Consider the following 21,552-nt stretch of genomic DNA (forward strand, 5'->3'; position numbering starts at 1 on the left):
TTCCTTTTTTAATTCCTGCTAAATGCCCACACATGGCAACTCAGAGGCACTCAGAAAAATTTGAAGTCATCTGAATTTCTTCCACCAAAAAACATCTAGGTATATTTCCAGCCACTTTTTCTGTGCATATATCTTCATATTTTTGTTTAGAGTTGAACTCATGCTATACCTATTGTTTTTAGCTTGTTTTTTGTTTTTGTTTATCACTTAGCAGCACACGAGAAACATTGCCCATACTCGTAACTGTTCTATCATGTGTATTTTTACTAGCTGCATAATGGTCCCTCATATATTTTACCATAATGTACTTAATCTCTTGTTGTTAGACGTTAGACATTGGAGTTGTTCCCAGTTTTTTGTTTTGTTTTTGTTTTGCTTTTTTTTCTTCCATTTCTTTTCTTCCTTTCAGAAATTTATTCTAACATTCTTAAAGTGCCCTGGCTTCTCAAGACACTCTCCTAGAATAAAATGCCAGCTTTGTGACCTTGTAAAATTTAACCTCCTAGCCTTAGAGTTCTCCCATGTAAAATGGGGGTCATAATAGTTTATGTGTACCCAAGGATTAGAGGTAATATATGTGAAGTGCCCCCAACATAGCAGATGCTCAAAAGTGGGGAGTCCTTTTATTTCAGAATGTGGATTGCTTAGAAATCATTTGGCTTTAATTAAGATGAAAGCAGGCCACAACTGGCATCTGGGAGAGATGGCTGTTTATCATTATTCCAATATCAGAAGAGGCCTTATTTCTGGTCTTCAATTCATGCAGAAAATATTTCCAGTGAAAATGCATTTTTTAACATTAAGATCCTATAATTCCAAATTTAATTATGTAAGTGGTCGTTAGTAAAGAAACTGGACACTGATGTGAAATTAGAACCAACAGCTGTCTGAGGAATGCAAGTATTTATAGCTCCCTGGAGAATCGAGTGAGGCTGCAGGGGCTGCTGCTCCGCCGGAGAAAAGCTGGTGAAGGCTGGGCCACTTTTCTTCCCTTTTCTTAAACAGTGAAAAGGCTCTGTGGCCGCGTGGAGTTGGCTGCCTACCAGCCCTCACATGAACGAATACAGACGGAAGGTCCAGGACTAAACAAGCCTTAGAAAAGGGAGCAGAAGAAAAGGGTGTGCAGGAGGAGGAGAAGAAAACCCAGACGGGGCCGCTCACACTCAGCCACCTTTGGAGCTGCCTTCCTCGGCTTTTGGTGGAGAAGCCAAAAGCCTGAGTCCTGTAGACATGGGGCGGGGACAGGACATAGACGCGATACCTGCCTCTCCACCAGCCAGTACCCCTTTAACACATAGTTTGGAACGACCCTTAACCTCCCTCGGCGTGTAACTGCTGGAGGTCGGCTTTGCATCCCTCTTCTGCGTTTGTGTCCCCCCCACCCCCCATGCGCCAGACCTCCTTCTGCAGTTAGTTCCCCACTCATTCTCTCTTCCTAATTAACATCTTACTTACGAGTCAATGTCCAGGTGAGTGAAAGTGTTCCTTTTCCCATACATAAGATAGACAGTGTCTAGCATTTTTTGAGTTCTCTTCCAGTGCTCTTCTATATAGTCCACGTTTCTCTTTGTACATTGTGGTTGAATGATCCAAGCATTTGGTATCTGTTAGAGGACCTGGTTTCTGTTTCTGAATCAACTACTACTGTGCATCCACTTAATACAGGGGGTGTGAACTATAAAGTGCCCCCAGGGGCCAGCAAGAAACGTAAAGGAATGAAGTAACCCAGAGAAAAAGCAATAGGTAGGACTGTAGTGAACTAGAGGGTGTTGTGCCCTGGCCAGAGGGGAGGCAGCGACTCAGCACTGGCTGATCGGTGCCGTGGGGCTGGTTTGCAGAGATGTTGTTGCCTGATCATCAAATGGATGAATGAATGAACAGTTAAGCATCCCCCTTCTCTCTAATATAGTTACAAAACTCATTTATAGTACTTTTGGGTGTGTGATGATGTATGTTAGACCAGCAATCTTTGTACCTGTTATATGAATATCACTTTTTTTTTAAGTCAAATTAACTCAGCCATAAAAAAGAACGAAATTTAGCCATCTGTAGCCACAGGGATGGACTTGGAGGGCATTATGCTCAGTGAAGTAAGCCAGACAGAGAAAAACACTGTATGATATCACTTACACGTGGAAGCTAGAAAACACAGCAAACTAGTGAATAGAACAGAAAAGAAGCAGACTCACAGATATAGAACACAAGCTAGTGCTTAACTACCTTTGACACCTAGGAGAGATGGCTGTGAGGAGAGGGAAGGGGGCGGGGCAGTACAGGAGTAGAGGAGTAAGCGGTACAAACTATTAGGTATAAAATAAGCCACAGGATGTCACAGGGGACACAGCCACTATTTTATAGCAACTATAAATGGAGTATAACCTTTAAAAATTGTGAATCACTATATTGTACACCTGTACACCTGTGACTTAAACATCATATTGTACTATACTTCAATACAATTTTTTTTTAATTTTACAGTCAAATTATCATCAAAATGCATTACACATTCTTTAGCAACAGAAATTTAACACAACCCACTAATGTAAAATAAGAAATAGCAGTGTGTTTTCACAATAAATATTGGGAAGCAGAAACTTTGCCTTTCCTTTTGTATTTTTAATGGTAATTCTGTAACTCTTACGGTAGTTGTTAATATGAAACAGTGAACTATAGTAGAGAAAGAAGAGTAAGGAGCAAGGTTTGGGAGATGGAAAAGGTATTTTGCAGTTTATTAAGGAGTAGCGGCACCTCATTTTAACTCACCTCAACACAAGAGATACCATTACATGTGCTGTATATTAGAACTTAACCAAGCCCCTACTGTTCCAGTCTTTCTTCATGGCCATTCCTTAGAAAAATGAAATGTGTTTATAGCTACCGCTGGGTAATTACAACCCACATTTTATATTTCATCTCCTTTGAAATTCTCATGAAACAGAAAAAGATAATGGTATAAAATATGGGTGATGATATTCATTACGTAGAAAACCTTTGAATAATGCATCAAAGACCCATTAAAATAAATAGAAAGAATAGATTTTTACAGCCCAGCCACGAACTAGTTAGGGATCCTGAGTAATGAATGGCATGGCTGGGCCAGGGGCTCTCACAGCCACACTGGTTGTGGACAGATGATGAGGAAGGCATGTTTGAAATCCATAGGCCTTTGGAAGTTCCCTCTTGCTCCGTGTCTGAAGGAAGCCATACAGTTGCCTTAAAATTAAGCAACTACAGGAGGAATATGCTCTTAAAATTATATTGCCATCACAGGCAAGATCTAATAAATCCAAACCTGAGATTAAGTGGAGTATAGGGTAAAGGCCACTGGACTGAAAAACCAGAGGGCCAGCCTGTAGTCTCTTGCTTGGTGACCTTGTGCCAGTTAACTGTTGCCACGGTAATGATGTGTAATGAGCACTCAGCCACATCAGTGAGACACGATCATAAGCATTGATTTCTGCTGCTGATCAGAGCTGGACTCGCCTGAAGCTTACTTGTGCATCTGCAATCAGCTAGAGGTTGGCAAGGTGCTCCTGGCTGAGCTCTCTCAGGTGCCTGGGGCTTCCGTTGGGGCAACGGTCAGTTGAGCTCTGTGCTATGAAGTCCGTCATCTGCCAGCAGGCTGAGCTGGACTTTTCTGTGGGCAGCGGCAGGCTTCCCTGCGGGGAAACTCGGAACTGGACTGCACTCACTTCCTCTGCATTCTGTTGGCCAAGGCAAGTCAGGAGGCCAGCCCAGGGGTAGGGAAATAGGCTCCACCTCTCAATGGAAGAAGCTGCGGTCATATTACAGAGGGACCAGATGCAGGGGAAGAACTGGGGCCATTTTTACAATCAGGCTGTCACAGATCTGGGGCAGGTTATCTGATTTCGCTGAGTAGCCACTGCCTTGCCCGTAATCCACTGGTGGTCGTACAGCCCAAGGAGAGGATGTTGTGAATGTACTTTTAAACTCAAAATCAGTGCAACCGTTCGAGTGAAGTTAAATAAAGGCGGTGCAGGGGATAAAACCGAAGAACCTTAACCGTGCCTGTGTGGATACTTGTGGTCTGAGCTGGTGCTGGGAGATTCCTGTTTCTAAAATCTAAAAACCCCAAACAGTTCTGGGGTTCGGAGCTGGCCATCAGACCAGGGCCCTCCCAGTCACTGAAACCCAAGGCTGAGGACAAAGGCCAGATTCACAGTGCTGCTGCCCCACGAGAAGTCCCAGCAGACTTAAAGACCATCACATCACTGGTCTCAGGGAGGAAGCTGGTCTTGTCCCTGTATTTTGAAAAAAGTGTTATCTTGATACCAAATCATATTACCATGCAGGTAGGTTTTTGAGATATCCTCTTAGTAGTTAAGCTCTTTCCATCTCCCAGTCTCAATTACGTGCATATTTTAATAATATCCCCAGGAACGGTAGTTGGAACTCAGCACAAGTATTTTCTAAGTAAGTTTTCCTCACTGTAAATGCCAAGCGGACGTCGGTTCTGAACAGCCTCTCGACTAAATGCCTTCCCGCTCCTGGCCAGCAGGCACTGTCACTCAGAAAGCCACTTCCACTCACACTGAGACATCCAGGACACAGTCTTCTATCTTTTCATGTTTCTGAGCATTCACCATCCAGAACACCCCTCTCCAGACCCACGGGCTCCTTGGCAGTAACTCTGGGCAGCAGTGTGATTTTTCATGGCCTGAGGAGCAGAGGTTTCTGGGGTAACCAGGGCGCAGACCTTCCAGAAATAAAATCCACAGGCAAGGCAGACGTTAGGCAGCCTTTTTGCATATAGCACTCTGCCAAATGCCACTCAAAACATCCAGTTACCTGGAATTGGTTACCTTAAATTATATCAGTAATTAACAAGAAGAGGATTGTGTTTTGTTTTCACCTCAGACGGTGCCTGAGAGATTCCAGGTCAATTAGCCACCGCCCCCCACCCACCCACCCCGCTCCCCAGCAGCTTGGATTCTGCCAGACTGTGTAGCCTGGTTGCAAGTGAGGCTGGAGGCGCTGCAGTGAGAGGGAAGGAGGCCGGGGCTCCAGGTAGCTGGAGTGACAGCCTCAGAACAGCCAGGCCTCCCCAGGGTGGGAAGGGGCCTGGAACAGGGGTTATCATTCCTGGACCCTGTGGCTCAGAGGCTTTCAGCCGCTGCAGGTGGCCCCACTCACCCCAAAGCCAGGCCTCTGCTTGGGAGCTGTGGTTGGGTTTCCCCAAAGCCACCTTCATCTTAAAACCCGCTTAAAGGCTAAAGGCAAACAAATCCTTCTTGAAACCTGAGTCCGTTTTAAGATGTCTTTACTAAAATCCCCGCTGAACTGTTAACTGTTATGTCATATAATTTCCTTTTCCTGAGAGTAACATTCTTGGTGATTACCGCCATGAGAAATTAGAAGTCTCACCCTGTAAGAAGCTCAGCTCAGTTTCCCACGGTGATAATGTGTTACTAAGGCGACTTTCTGAGTTTCTACCTGAGGCTTTTTTTCATTTCACTCCGACTACTAAATCCTTCCCTTTTTTTTTTTTCCTTTTCCTTTCTTGAGTTAGAAATGCTGTGTGGGATGGTTGATTTAGGTCTGAGTTGATCCTTAGCACAAAGGTCAGTTTGAGGGCAGAACAACAGAATTTATGATCAGACTTTCTTAGAATGAAAATATACAGCTTTAGATGTTTTAAACCTTATTTTGCAGTGGCATAGTGGGTTATTTTATGTTTTTATGATTTGTGTATATAGTGGCCAGATACTTCTTTGCAAGACTTTAGCTGTTCAATAAATAGGAAATGCTATACAATCCTAGATTAGAATTAAGTTTAATTTAAAATGTCTTTTTTTATTTTAAAATACGACTTTAAAATCTGGCTGGTTTTAATTTGCACTTTTATTTCCCGCTGTCTTCCATCTATGGGTCTTGAGTTTTATTGTTAAAAATGGGTTAATTGGGGTTCTTTTTTTTTTATCAACTATGGATAATAAATTTTAAAACTTAATTTATATGGGATCAAAGGGTAACCCAAACATACTAGATTTCTCCCAAGGGAAAAAATACTCCAATGGCAGAAAGTTAAAAGGAGACAAATTCCAGCTCAGTAAAAGTCCAAGCTGCCTAACAGTTAAAGTCAGCTCGAGGCTGCTCTCAGCAAGTCAGCTGGGCATCAGGGATTGCTGTGACCAGGCCAGGTATTCAAGTAGGTGACCTCAGAGAGCCCTTTACAAAGTCATGTGACCTCTAAACTTCTGAGTTCCTCTGGGCTTTCAGGAAGTGGAGAGACGGGGATAATGAACTTGTACGGACCACCTGCCCTGCGCCCAGCTCTGAGCTCTTTTCATTCTCCTTACAAAATACTGCGTTATTCACCCAATTTTACAGATGAGGAAACTGAGGGTCATAAAGCAATGTGCCTAGGGAAAGAAGTGAGGATTCAAAACCTAAGTCCCACTGACTCCAGGCACCCTGAGCTGATCACGGCAGAACCTGTTGGCTTCTGCGCCCAGCCCTGGACCTGGGTCCCCTTGGCTGCTCAGGAGGGCCGGGAGGGAATGGAACTGGACCTGCTGAGGGAAAGGCTGCATTTCCTTCCTGGGGAGGTAAGCTGGGACTTGCAGTAATTATAGAAGTTAACAATAGATGGCAGTACAAACACATAACAATGATGGTGCCTGTGTTAAATCAGTACATTTGCTTTTCCTGGGTTCTGTATTGTTTTTCATCAGAGAAGTGCTTTAAATGAGTCATCTGATATCTTCTACAGAGCATCCCAACCCAGTGGAATTAAAAAAAAAAGAAAAAGAAAGCCAACGCAAATGTCAACTATCAGAGGAGTTGCTTTTTGCATTTCTTGCTGTGACAGTGATAACACCAGGGCAGATTCAGGATCCGCTGCCATAAACCTGGATGGCACAAGCCTCCTTATGATCCCGTGCTGCTTAGAAGCCTCCTTGGGCTTTTCTGTCTCTAAGGTCATGCACTGACTGCGGCTACTAGGGATGCTAAGAAAAGGACTTCTTGAAAAACCCTTTGTTGTCAAACAGTAATAAAATGGGTTCGACTTCAAACGAAGGTGAGGACACAGAGTTGGATCCACAGCCTGGCTACGTGTATAGCAGATACACAGCCAGGTGGCCCTTTGTGACCACATTTCCAACAACATCCCTCTGGGAGCTTCCCAGATTCTCCACAAGCATAATGAGCTCCCAAGACGCCTCTGCCTCTGAGGCTCTGTGCGCAAGGCAGCCGTGGAACCTTGCTATGTTCCAACACTGGGCCTTCCTGCCTGGGTGGGGGGTTTTCTTAAGTTTCTCTTGAGTGAACCTCCAGTGTGTTTTTTTCTTAATGACGTAAATGAGCCCTTTCAGTTGGCTTTCAGCAACTGCCTTAAATAAAATTTTCCTTCAGACAACCCTATTCTGTGGGGGTAGTGGGGAGGAGCCTTTCTCCGGAGAGCTATGGCCAAGGCATGCCAGCTCTAATGAGCATCTTTGGGTTGTCCCCATGGGACAGGACACTGGATGACACCAGGCAGCCTTATTTGGCTGAGGACCCATTCATCTTTCTCGACAGAAATGTAAACTCAGTGTCTCAACACATTTTTATTGTGCACCAGCTGTGGATTTGGTGTTATGCTGGATGCTATCATGTGACCTTAAACTGTTTTTCACCCAGCATGAATTTGTGTGTGAAAAAAACTAATACAATATGAGTAAAGGTTATAATTTTATCATTTATCAACTTATCAAATTATCTTTCTTATCCTCTAGTAGAAGTGACCATTTCTGAGTTGGGGGTAATATTGGTCACTCCCTTCTTCATGTGAAGGGCTCATTGAATGACTCTCTGTTAGCAAAGCCAGACAGCTCTTTTGGATGCTGCCAGATAACAGACAGCCGAGTGGAATGAGTGTCCTGTCTGCTTCTGCCCAGCCTGCAGAGTGGGATGAACCTGCAGATATGCTTTGTCAACGACAGCGGCAGCGATAAGGACAGCGATGCTGACGACAGCAAGACCGAAACCAGCCTGGACACCCCCTTGTCTCCCATGGTGAGTCTCAGAGCCATCACACCAGCTCAGGGTGCACCTTCCTGGTCATTCAGCGTCATCTCTTCTGTGGTTAGTCAGGAACAAACACTGGAGAGGTTAAAAAAGAAATGTCTCGTGACGTTTCTTGACGTGACACACTCCTAAAACCTGGCAGTGACTGAAAAATCAAAATGGTGATCCCAGAAAGGTAATAAGCTCTGATAAAGTTAGCAGCTACTTTCATATTAAACTATAAAAGAAATCACATAGGCCCTAAAAATTGTAAAGGAAAATATGCTGTATGTTAATCCTTCCCCATTGGGCTTAGAAATAATCAGCATAGGGTGGTTGGGGATATGATAGAGTGTATGCTCAAAATATGTGAGGTCCTGGGTTCAACCCCCAGTACCTCCATTAAAAAAGAGAAAGAAACATGAGCACAGACTAGCAGCAGGACACATTTTGAAAGGTAGGGGATGGGGTCGGGACAGGGGTGGGAAGGCTAGCACACAGAGATGTTGCTCAGAGAAACCAGCAAGGTAGTATGTATTGAGCAATGCCTCCTTGTTCCTTGCACACATATTACAGCTTAGAGTTCAATGACCCCAGGTGCCGATGGCTGAAATTCTTTCCTTTCTGTGAGGTCTGCCTACCTTTCTTATCAGAGACCAACTCACAGGAAACCATGTGGGTCACTGTGTGCAATGCCACGTCAGAACTTCACTGGACATCTCAGATCCTGCCCGCTCCAGGAAGCAACTCATCACCTTCACTCTGGGTTAAATATTTCACTGGGTCTGTTCACTTCAGGAAAGTTTTGGAGTAAGAATCAAAGAAATGTCTCAAGGATTTCATAAGCAGAGTCTCCCTGTGATTAGTTATGCTATTCTTTATGCTAAAATCAGAGTCAATTATTGACACTGAGGGAAGAAACTCTCTTTTCAAATGTTACTTGAAACTGTTACAGATCAAATTGAGACCTGAGTCGCACTGATGGAGGGGACCCTTGGCCGCTCTGAGAGAGGGTTCAGGGAACGCCATAGCCCATCCCCAAAGATGGCACCTGGCACGGAAAGCTCAGGGCTGCTCTTTTTCCCTTCGCAGAGCAAACAGAGTTCTTCCTATTCCGATAGAGACACTACTGAAGAAGAATCCGAGTCCCTGGATGACATGGATTTCCTTACAAGGCAAAAGAAATTGCAAGCTGAAGCCAAAATGGCCCTTGCCATGGCCAAACCAATGGCCAAAATGCAAGTAGAAGTGGAAAAACAGAACAGGAAAAAGTCTCCGGTTGCTGATCTCGTAAGCAGCGAATGCCTTAACGCAAGCCAGGGTTTGGTGACTGCAAGTGGTTGGCGCTGTCTTAGTCCTTTCCCGGAGTTATGCAAACTTGGGTTTCTGCAAGGCAGTGTGTAAAACGTACTGTCATTGAGAAATATTTGTTTATTTTTCCTTCCGTATGTATGGCTGGAGGATACATATGCAACAGATTTCACAAAAGTAAACTTTGCTCTTGATTCCTGTCTGCTGTGTGTCTTAGGAGCAATGTTATCCATCATGGGAATGTTTTAATTCCTTCAGAGCAACCTCAGTTTCAGAGCTCATTGCTGTGGCAAACTCACTATTGCTTTAGCTCTTGTTCCCATTTTTCAGTGAAGACAATATGGCAGAGTGGGTAAGAGCCCTGGGCTTTGGAGCCTAAGTCTGGCTCTGCCATTGACCTGCTGTGGGGCTCTGGGCACATCTCAGTTTTCTCACCTATAAAATGGGAATAACGCTTTTGTCAGAGCACATTGTGAGAATTCAGTGGGAAAAGTGTTCAGAGCACTTAGCACAGTGCCTGCAGCCTGGTATTAACTAGTAACTTGCTGATATTACTGATTTTGTCCGTGTGATTGATATTACTTATGCTCCCTGGGAATTCATTTGTTGATATCATAACAGACTCTCAGTTGTCACGGCCTGTGTTAAAGAGCAGTCCAGAAGCTTTTGATTTGAGTCGTGTCCCATTTTGATGCCGAGAGCATCTTAGACAATGTGTAGGGAGGGCCTCACATTGGAAAAGTCAGACTGGGAAAGCTTTTAAGCCAGAAACACAAACTGAAGTGGGTGAATGAAGGTGGGACTTCTAGGAGAAAGCTGGGTCGTATGTTCAGTGCGCTTGCTGCTCTGTTCACGCCTCCATTTCTTCCCTTTGTATCTTCAGCTGCCACACATGCCTCATATAAGTGAATGTTTGATGAAAAGAAGTTTAAAGCCCACTGACCTGAGAGACATGACTATCGGGCAGCTACAAGTCATAGTCAATGATCTCCATTCCCAGATAGAAAGTAAGTGTAAGAGGTGCTGGAAAATGGGATATCAAGTGTAAAATATGTCGGGATGGATAGTACTGCTTCCTTGATTCAGTTTCTTGGGGTCCTCATTGGGGTCCATTCATTGGGTTCTTCCTGCATCCTTGCAAGAAAAGGAAGAGAATCACGAGGCTCTCCTTTTGATTATGTTTCTGTTTTTACTGTAAAGTGTTGAGAAACTTGAAGAATTTTTCAAGGCTCCACAGCTTAGGGGTCCTTTTTATTAATATGAAATCCCTAGCTCCTAGCAGAGTGCCTGGCATATATTTAGCTCGAATTATCTGTTTATAGAATGTGATTTAGTACTTACAAGTCACTTACTGGAGAGTTAGACTCTTGACTTGACTTGTATATATGTTCATTCTGAGTCATCAAATCAAATTCGACTTATGTCATGGGACTCCAGGTGGTGAAAGCATGTGTGACCAATATGCGAAAATTATAGGGTGAGAAAGACTAGGCCTTTCCCCCCAGAATAAGAAGGACTTCTACCGGAAGTTGGGGGTGGTGAGTGAATGGTACTCACTCGAAGTGCTGGGTTGTGCAGAGAAGGGCAGGTGCTGGGCCAGTGAAGGAGAAAGCATGCTCAGTCAGGCAGAGTGATTAGTCCAGCTGAACTCATGAGCCCTCCAGCCTCCAGAAACACGAGTCCGTACAGCCCATGGCTTATAGATTGAAACCACCTAAGAGACATGCCAACCAAATGCAAACCAACTACAAAAAAGCATTTAGGAGCCAAGTGGGGAAATCTGACCACTGACTGAATGTTTTATTAAAGATTTATTTACTCACCTGTGACCGAGGTATTACGGTTATGATAAGTTTTTTAAAAGAGCCCTGTCTTTAGAGATACATACGGAACCATTTACAGATAAAGTGATATGATGCCTGGAATTTGCTTTAAAAATCCTGTAAGAGAAGGAGCGACAAATGAGTCAAGACTGGCCATGAGTTGGTAATTGTGGAAGCTGCTTGGATGCATGGGGCAGGGGGTTCATTGAACAATTCTCTTTACTTTTGTATCATTTTGAAAATTCCCATAATGAAACATTTAAAACTTCATATGGGAAAAACATTCTCATACACTATGCAGGCACTGTACTGGGTGCCAGACTAAAAAGCTACCCTAAGAACCCACTCAAAAAAAAAAATAAAATTGGATGCATTCAGTGGCAACTTAATACATTCAGTATAGTTTTAAAGTCAAGAGAAAGGATTTAACATTTTAATTAAGAAACTGTAGATTCACAGGGTTTTTTAAAATTCTACATTTTAATTTTAGTTGAGAATAAATTACTAGGAGTGTTATGCTTTCAAGGACTTAAAAGGCTTTCTGATATTTTACCACTGAAATATCTTCCTTAGACTTTTAGATAATAACATTGCCATCTAGTCCTTTTCAGGGATAGGTGAAATTTTAGACCTCTTTGATTTTTTTTTCTCCTTTTTTAAAATTGAAAACTTGTCTGAACTACAGGCAAATAAATGCATTATTTGAGGTCAGGATCTCTGAAAGCATTTCCAAGGAGGACCTCGCCGAATGCTTCCTTCCTTTCTTTTGTTTCTGGGCCCAGAGCTCTTGCTAAATGAATGTTACCCTCCATGTGTCCATGTGTCCAAACCTAGAAGCTTTCATTCTCAGCCCTGCTGAGGGGAAAAAGCAAGAGAACCCTTGGCTTGTTCGTATTTTTCAAGGATAGGGCTCAGATTAACCTAGTACACTGATTTCAGAAAGACTAGAAATGTTTCCATCTATTTTATTGCCGGTATAAGTCCTAGGGAGTAATTTCCTTGGTACTCACTGTCCGAGATCTCAGGGGTTATTTCTTCAGGTCTTGCACATCTGGCTCTCCAATATCTTCAGATATTGCCGTTTCTTAGAACAGGCTGCGCCTTCCCTCAGCTCCAGGAAGCCTTTGAGAATCCCTGAGGCGCCTTCCGCCCCTGCCTGGTGAGGCACCGTCTCGGCGGGGCGGGGGTGCCCTGCGGCCCTCGGTGTGGGAGGAGCATCGGGAAGATGAACGATGGAACCCTTAACATGCCCTAGCCTTCTTGGTTCACATTTCTTCAAAGCAAAATCCTGCTTCTTCTAACAAGCTATTTTCCTAACAGCTAACAATTTCTTTTCCCACTTTATAATGTGAATGTAATTGGAGATCCTTCTTCCTCCTTTTCTTCCAGTACTTCTGTAATTATGCCAACTAGTCATGTTCTCAAACTGGTGACTTCTCCTGGGCTTATGAGAAGCTAATGTAAGAACTCTAAATTTTAGCAAAAAATGCCTTCCTGCTATGTTTAGCTATTTATATATACGGGTGTATCTATGGTACATATAGGATGGTCCATAAGTAGCTATACATCCTGACTTAGATGCAATTGTGTCTATTTCCACATGCTCTCTTTTCTTTGCCCCAGGCTTGAATGAAGAATTGGTCCAGCTGCTTCTCATCCGAGATGAGCTGCACACGGAGCAGGACGCCATGCTGGTAGACATCGAAGACTTGACCAGGTCAGTGGTGCCTCACCCTTTCCAAAGAAGGAAAGAAGCCTGGGATGGTCTGAAGTTTAAGAATTAAGGCAAGAGTGAGCTCTAGAGAACTTCTTCCCTTCTTTCATAAGTAATTCGCCTAATCTCTGCTGGTGTCAGCTGGTTAGATGGAAGGGAAGCAGCCAAAGCTGCTCCTATCCAAATGCATTGCTCGTGATGGATGGCCAGTGCCTTCGAACGTCATACACCCCCACCTAAATCAGGTCAGCAGTTCTGGCCTGGGAAGACTTTATCCTGACGGACTATCCCTTGGGGAGTCGGCCGTAAGCCATCCCATGCTGGCGTGATTCCAGTACGTGGTGGGTGCCACCAAGTGGCCCTTGCTGTTATGTGACCTGACTCTTGATCACATCTGCCATGCCCAGAAGGCAGGGACACTGGCATCTTTCCGCAGCACCAGTGCCACCAGATTGCTCTCACTATGGGGAAACGCCAAGATGTGAGTTTCTAGCTGGGCCTGGCTCCAAGCACCTCTCTCTAAAGAGGTAAAGAATGCTTCCTTCCTTAGAGGATAAGGAAATTTGGCTAATGCTGGTCAAGATCTTGCATTTCTTTGTAGTTTCCCTTGTGGAAAAGCCAAGTATATAAAGTACATGAAATACTGTGAGCATCCCTGTGATCTCAGATTTACTACGTTACCTGTTCTGAGAAAGTTTATACGAAGTCTTTAAACCTTAGGCAACAATTCCTGTTAATCCCAGAAATGATATTCAGAGAGTTGAAGGCTCCCAATGAAAGAAAGAACACTGCTTGTCACAATAACATAAGGAATTAACCACATGATCCAGACCATCCAAGAGAAGCTTGAAAACATATGTAGTGAAAAATGCTCTCACCACCCATGGCAGGGACCTCTTCACAGTGCGTAACACTGGGTAAAATGGTTTTCTAAATGCAATGTTACAGAAATAGTTACAGTAGCAAAATAGATACTGCAGAACTATGTTTAGACTGGTTTTAAAGATCTATGGGCAGCACTCTGTTTCATATGCTTTGGATATTATATTGCCTTGCCCCTAAAAAAAAAAGCCAAAAACCTAGAAGGTCTTCTCCTAACTTCTTAGTATATTTGCCTGCATGTGAGATATCACAGTAACACTCAGATAATACTGTCGCCCCTACAGGTGTATTCAGGCACTGCACCAACAACTACAAGACACATCCCTTTTTATTGGGTTAGAATTTGCATATAGGGGTTAAGATTATGTTGGTGGTGAAATATACAACCAGCACCTGCTCCTTCTGAAAAATATGTCAACTCTATTGTAAACACTGTGACTTGCCTATGATAGCAGAGACTGTTTCTCTGCCTCTCTAGGCAGCGTTGGCCATCCTCCTTGCAAAGACAACATTCAGAGGGTCCTCCCTTCTCTCAAAGTGTTTTGTTATTATTTAGATTCACAGTGTATTTTGTTTATACCTTCAGATGATGTGATTATGGGAGACAGGGCAGGCAGAACCGTGGGGTTCAGAGAAAAGAAGTCACTAATTTAAAGGTGTTGGAGGAACCCTTTAAATTGGAGCAGCTGGGGAGTTTCTACGTCCATTCCTGGCTGCAGAAGTATAATTTTGCCCATGGAGCACTCTAAGGATACTTAAACGTCCCTAAAGGGGCCCCGAGTTTTGCAGCCAGATCCCAGAGGATCTGGCGGGAAGCCCTGTTCCCCTGTTCCCTTTACCTGTCTAGCTCCTGCCACTCCAGGTGGCAGTTCAGCTCTGCAGTTCTCAGTTTTGGCTGCACATTTAAACCACCTGGGGTGTTTCATAAAATGCTGGTGCCTGGGTCTCACTCCTAGAGATTCTGATTCAATCGTTCTGTGGAGTAGCCTGTGTATTAGGAGTTCTTTAAGCTCCTCAGATGATTCCAGTGCACGGCCTAATTTGAGGACCACTGGGGTCGGTCCCTTCTCTGTGCTCCTGACAACATAGCATCCCTCCAAGTGGAGCCTCATGGTATTGTGTTATTTTTGCCTGCTGTCTCTCCCTGCCTGACTGTAAACCCCCTGAAAGCAGAGACGATGCCATTTCCAGTCATTGTTGTGTCCCCAGAGCCTAAGACAGAGCCTACCAGGTGCATGGTAGGTCCTTAATATCGATTGTTGACAAAAAGAAGTCCGTGGGGTTTGAGTGAAATAAATCCATATGAAGACTTTATCATATAAATAGTTGATGAGAACCTTTTAGTTCTATGGGGTGAAACTCTTCCCCTCCTTTGTTTAAAATTTTAATGAAATTCACCCTTGTATGTATGTCTCAAGACAACACGCCAGTATTTTCTGAAGCTATTGCCTGTCTGTTCTTTCCTTCTCGCTCAGAAAACCCCGTGCTGTGTGTGCGTGCACGCACACACAGAGATTTTAAAGCCAAGGCTGCTGTAAGAGCTACAATTTAATTAGCTACAGTGGAATCTCAGCCGCTGGGCATCAGAATATTTCTGGAGCTGAATTTAAGTGAGGCCCGTGAGCTACTTTATGAAAATGATCAACTCTTTACACACAAAAAAGAGCTGGTCTGCTGAAGGGCATAGTTTTTAGGTGTAGAGTGCTGTTGGTATCTTTTTCCTGAGTCCTTTTGTTGTTGAATGAACATCACCAGTTATTTGTGGGCTGCTGCATGTGGCAAGGACACTGCTGTCGCTTCCTTATTTCTGAAAGTTTGTGGTTTGTCTTCCCTGTACCATAGATGCATAATACCAGTGAGTTAAGCTTGACGTCACTGACGTAGCCTAGGCAGCTTGCAAAAGCTGCCCCTGAATCCTTGATGACAACTGGAAACCACACTCTTAGATGCTCTTCTCTTGCCCAGTTTATAATTTCCCTAAGATCCTCCTTCAAAATGTTTGTCTTTTTGCAGCCTTCAGACCCTACCACTCTCTGGGGAGACGTTTAATTAGTGCTCATTCAAGTGATGTAAGCAGTTGGTCTCACCTCCCACCCCGTCTGCACTGGCCAGCTGCTGTGTTGGCCCAAAGTTGGGCTCACGGGCCATTATTGAGCCTGAAGGGTGAGAAGACTTCACTGCCCTGCCCCTGCCCTCACTGCCAATCATGCCGTTAGGACTGATGGAGGGGAGGAGAGGGAGGGGGATGCAAACATGGAAAATCTTTACATCCACAAAGGGCTATCATTTGTTAGGAAGACATTAGCCTCTGTGAGACTCAAATCGGATTATTAACAGGAGCCTGCTTGATACTTAGATTTGTGTCTGTGCGCCTGTGTTTCAAGTAGTCACTAGTTGCTTTCTGTCACAACACCTTGTTTTGATTGTTGCTTAGCACCCATTTTCTACCTCCCATTTCCTGGTTTTGCCGTTTGTTCCTTTCTTGTCTCTTTCCATTGGCATATAGGCTCCCCGAGAACAAAGGCGTCCTTGTCTGCTCACCACCAAGTCCCTGGCACCCCGAGCAGAGCCTGGCGTGGAGCAGGCCCATACTAGACATTTGCTGAATAAACTGTCCCAGCTGCTTTTCTTCTTTCATTTTTAAATACAGCACGTTTCTTCCCAAAGATAGTGACAGATCCATGTCTCAGGTTAATCCAGTGGCTCACTAGGAATCGTATATAGAATATAAACATTGAAAGCAGGCAAATCAATTTGACTGGAGTAACTCTTTCTTGATTCTCTTGATTTCACTATGAGTAACTCTGAACGAACCTCGGTTTGGAGGATGTTTTAGCTCCTGGTTTGGCTCTTTCTTCTTAGCACTAAATAATCATATTATTAATTTCACAGACACGCTGAGAGTCAGCAGAAGCACATGGCAGAGAAGATGCCGGCAAAGTGAAAAGAAGCCATCCAACCAGAGGACAAGCTAGAATTTATTTTGCTTCTGTGGTTGTAAAAATGCTGTTGCTAAAGGTGGCGCAGAAACAAACAAATGTCAGTGTTAGTCATTGATCATGTCTGAAGCTTAACGTCTGGTGATTGGCCTTTGCTTCTTAATTTATTTTCATTTTTGTACTGTGCCACTAACTATCAGGCATTTTAATAAAATATTGTTACGAAAAAAAACTGTACAGTACTGACACCATCACAAATCATGGTTACTCAAAGAGGGTAGTTTTAACTTTATTTTTCTTTGTTTAGAGGTTTTGAGTTGGAGCAGGATTTTACCATTGACTGCTTTCATTCTTCACTGTAGTTTTAAAGAAGAACTGTAAAATGACGGTGCTACCCAAGTCAAAAAATACCTGCCTGCCTCGTAGTGAAGTTGTAGCTCTCCATAATATGTATATTTTAATCAGTTTTCAACATTTTGTGAATGTTGACTACCTGAAGCTCATTTTTTGATGTGCTATTAACATTCTGTTGGATTCAGAGGGTTCCCTGAGAGTTTTATGTATAAATATGTAAAATAAAAATTAAAACTTTGTTTCATAGGATACGTCTTTTTGCTCACTAGCAAGCCCCACGCTGGCTCTCTGGCTTCCCTCCTCTCCTCCTCAACCGAAAGTCCCGCTGGGAAGGTCTTACCAGGGAACAAACAAAGGGCTCCCAGGGACTAGCAGTGCAGCAGATCGCCAGGAATATTGTGGACGGGGGTGTGTGTGTTTGTGTGTGTATGAGGGAGTGATCCAGGGAGACATCAGAGCCAGCACTTCTGCTCCTGCTCAGAGTCCGTCGTCCCTACTGTTTACTAGCTGCTGGGCTTCCCAGAGCCGGTAACTGCATCAAAGCTGCACTTGTCAGCGGGGGACGGTACAGCTCCGTGCTAGAGCGTGGCTTATCATGTACAAGGTCCTGGGTTCAATCTCCAGTACCTCCATTAAAAATTTTTTTTTAAGTTTAAAAAATCTGCATTTACCAAACTTGCCACGGGAACAAATGACACCCGCAGTGACACTTTTCCCAAGGCCGGTGTTGCCATGTCTCACATTTCAACCACTTCTGTTGGTCACATGAAGAAAAATGCCAAGTCTAAAGCAGATGACAGGCAGTTTCTCACTAGGTAGAGAGGTTCAGAAAAAATGATATAATTAGCGAATGTCCATGGGGGCATTGGAGAACCATAAATCAAAGCGGAGATGAGCAGCCAACGCTCCAGAACCACCCACAGACCACCTGGTTTCACTCAAAAGTCCATGATGTGACCGGAAGATAGGAGTTTAGTCAGCTGGCCCCATTTTCTGTTCTTATAAATACCCAGAGGGCTATTTTAAGTAGTTTAGGGTTGCCAATTTTCCCAACCTTCTTAGTTAGCAAAATAGGCCCTCTTCAATTGAAACATGAAGCATTTCTTCATGAGTCTCAATCAAGTTATCTTCAACTGGGAGAGAAAACTAATGCAGCCCATAAGTATGTTTTGGTTTTTGAGAGACGGCTGTTGAGCGGGACAGATCACTCACCACTAAGCTAACAGGTGGCGCTCAAACTCCTCTCTGCCCCAAGGTCTCCAACTGAGCCCCAAAGTCCTACACCAGTTGTCAGTGACCCCTGGGCGACCCCAGCCCTGAAGAACCAGGCACAGTGGCTGGGCCTTCGCTGCTGCAGCTGGGTGAGGATGTCCGTCACTAAGCCGGCGGCTCTCGTCTTCAGCTGCAGAGTGGAATCACTTGAGGAAATTTAGAAACCACAGGGGCCTCGGTCCCACCCACACAGACACTGATACAATTGGTCTGAGGTGTGGCCTGGGCATCAGGGGTTTTTAAAGGTCTCTTGGTTATACTAATGTTAAGAACCAATGCCTTGGACTTTCTTCTTTCTTAGCTTTTCTTTGATTTTTTTTTTTTTAGTTTCTATTTTTTTCTAATTAAAATGTATTTCTATTAATTTGTAACTTTGGGGGACAGTTGACCTAGGGAGAGTGTGACAAAAATGCCTGAGTCCAAGGAAGAGGGGTCGTGTGACCGAAACGTCCTACAGTGACATCTGCAACCTGAAATCCTGACGCTAGAACTCAGGCCACCAGGAAAGACGATCTCAATTTTTTTTAATCCTTGCCAGAATTGGCAATTCCAATAAAAATTCAGAAATGAGTTTTCTCTTTGTCTTAAGCAATGCAATCTCTCTGGATAGAAATGTGTTCTGAAGAAATTCATGGCCTCTAACCCTTCAGTTGTTTGAAGCCCCATGATCAGATAACTAAAGAGCCGCTAACTCAAGAAGGAAGTGAGGTTACACCCACAAGCGCCCTTCAACACCCTCACGGTCAAAGCCAGCTGAAGGCAGAGCAATTCTTCCCACCATCCGAGACCCTCAAAGGAGACTACACCAGGGGACCAGTGTCCCCTTCACACTTCTGTCGAGGTACAGTTGTCACCCCAGTGGCTCACCTCCAAGGATATTCTCGGGTCTTTCCAGTCCCTTTGCTTAGGATTATTCCCAACAGGATTCTTTTTTTTTTTTTCTAAAGTGGCTATTTCTATTTATTTATTTACTTACTTATTTATTTGGGGAAGAGAGAATATTAAGCTTACTCATGTATGTGTTTATTTAATGGAGGTGCTGGGGATTGAACCCAGACCTCATGCATGCTAAGCACACACTCTACTGCTGAGCTGTACCCTTTCTCCCAACAGGATTCTTATCTGCACCACGTCATCCTTCCATACATCAACTAGGACCCTTACTAGTTTACCACTTAGATGCTAGACTTCCTGACATAAAAAAATAGGGTCACCTCTCCTCCTGATTTTAAGAGCATGAGGTGTGAGCGAGGCTCTGGGTCAGAAGGGACTGGGCACAACGCTGACCACCATCTTCCTAGTGGTTAGACCTTAAGCAAGTCACTAAAGCTCTATGTTATCATATGTTATCGCTTGGGATTATTCTAAAGACTGAACAAAGTAGAGTCCATGAAAGGACTGGCACCCAGTAGATACCCAATAATTGTTGAAAGGAGAGAGGTAAATGATCAGGGTTTGGGTGGAGGAAGCATTCTGTATTTTACCAGTTTTTGAGATTTAACATGTCCTTGGGGGTTTTTTCTTGTTTATCAGTCACTGATTTACAAAACAGATGCTTAAGGAAAAGGTCACCTCAATCTTCAAGCCCCTCTCCCTCCTCCGGAATATTGATGTTAAAACTTGAAACACATTCTTACACATCTTTTTCCATGCCTATACGTGCAGATACACACATTGTGTCTCTGTTTGTTTATACAAAGGTGGCTCACAGAAAACAACTGCTCTGCCTTATCCATGGACATCCTTCCAGGTCAGTACATACAGATCTGAGCCAGTCTTTTTAACAGCTGTATAGTAATGCCCAGTACGCTGGAACATGCTTTATTAGCCATTCCCTTTAATGATGGACATAAGGATCTTTCCAGATCTCTGCCACTAAAAGCAATGATGCAATGAACATGCTTGTACTCAGATTTGCTTGTGCTTTATTCTGTGAGTGCGTCATTTTTTTCTTAAACTATTACTTAGTATTATATTTAGATACTTCAAAATACAGAGAGCTAATTAAAGTAGTAAGACAGGTGAGACCATTGCAGAAATGTTCGAGTGCTTACAACAAAACTGAACCAACGCCCCTTGTCTGACAAACACCAACTCATTTCCATCTTGAAAGAGCGTAGGTGTCATTTCCTTGATGCAACTGTTTCTCTCTCTTAACACACACACACCCACACACACACTCCCACACCCACACATAAACTCAGCCTCCACAGATTGTCATCTACATCCTGAACACAGATTTTCCCTATTTCCTGTTTGAGGGTAGAGGCAAACCTCAGCCGCCTTTTGAACAATAGCCCTCAGCCCAGAACCAGGCAGTCTTCTCTTGAAGAGAAACTGATCATTGGGACCCACCCTCTTAATACTTCCACTAACCAGCATCTTTCTGCTCCTCCTGATGCCTGATGCCTCTCTTCTCGGCTGTTGGAGGAGCCCCTCGGCTTGACTTTGACACAGGTTTACTCTCACTGTTTTCACGCTTGAAACCCCATGACTGGCTGACTCTTCCTTAAGTCCCTCACTTCTCCAGATGTTTGATCTACGATCCCAGAGACTTTCCTTCCGCAGGCTGTCACCTCTGCTGTCCCTGATGAACAGCCCTATGGCAGGTGTAGCTACCATATGCTGAAACTCATGCCGCCCCACCATGTTCACAGCTAGGAGTTGTCCCTGGGAAGTGGTTACATACACGGGGACCACTTTTCCCTTTGTATTTGGATCTGACCCATGACTGATGTTCACCAATGGAATGTGAATAAGTGTGATGTGTCTTAATTCCAGCTAAGGCTCTGAAGAAGGGGTTTGCCTTCTCCTTGCTTCATCTTTCTCTGCTGCAATCACAAGGACCCAGAGGAAGGCAGAGCCACAGAATGGAAGGAGTTTGAGTCCCTGAGTCTCCTGCATGAGGAGAGCTGCCTGCTGTCCAGGCGAATATGCCTCTGATGGCTGCAGAAGTCAGAAATAAACTCTGATTATATTCGACCCATTATACGTTGAATCTCTTTGTTACCACAGCTAGCGTTATTGCAACTAATACAAGTCCTAACAAGGACAGCCATAGTCCTTTAAGGAAGAGCTAGAACACAGACTCGGGTCTCTGAAGACAAACGCTGTGTTCTTAAGCATCATGCCACACTGCTTCTAAAAGCCCTGCCTCTTTCCTCAAGAAAATCTTCTCTAGGTCGGTGACTCACCCGTTTTCAGTTCATGGATCTCTTCAGTTTGATTTAACTCCTGTCCCCTGGTC

General features: G+C 44.0%; 1 protein-coding gene across 8 annotated transcripts in view; it reads left to right on the forward strand.

Annotated features, from left to right (window-relative positions):
• The window catches only part of SCHIP1 (schwannomin interacting protein 1), a 141,560-nt gene extending 124,283 nt beyond the window's left edge, over window positions 1–17,277 (forward strand). For all 8 annotated transcript variants that reach the window (XM_031679451.2, XM_072960034.1, XM_072960062.1 and 5 more), the window contains 5 exons: window positions 7,902–8,019; window positions 9,103–9,300; window positions 10,205–10,328; window positions 12,768–12,861; window positions 16,633–17,277. In XM_031679451.2, the coding sequence (XP_031535311.2) occupies window positions 7,902–8,019; window positions 9,103–9,300; window positions 10,205–10,328; window positions 12,768–12,861; window positions 16,633–16,684 (586 nt within the window). In that variant the 3' untranslated portion in view covers window positions 16,685–17,277. The remainder of the gene's footprint in view (window positions 1–7,901; window positions 8,020–9,102; window positions 9,301–10,204; window positions 10,329–12,767; window positions 12,862–16,632) is intronic.
• The last annotated feature ends 4,275 nt before the right edge of the window (window positions 17,278–21,552 follow it).

Source organism: Vicugna pacos, chromosome 1, assembly GCF_048564905.1.
Source record: "Vicugna pacos chromosome 1, VicPac4, whole genome shotgun sequence".
In the NCBI taxonomy this organism is placed as follows: Eukaryota; Metazoa; Chordata; class Mammalia; order Artiodactyla; family Camelidae; genus Vicugna; species Vicugna pacos.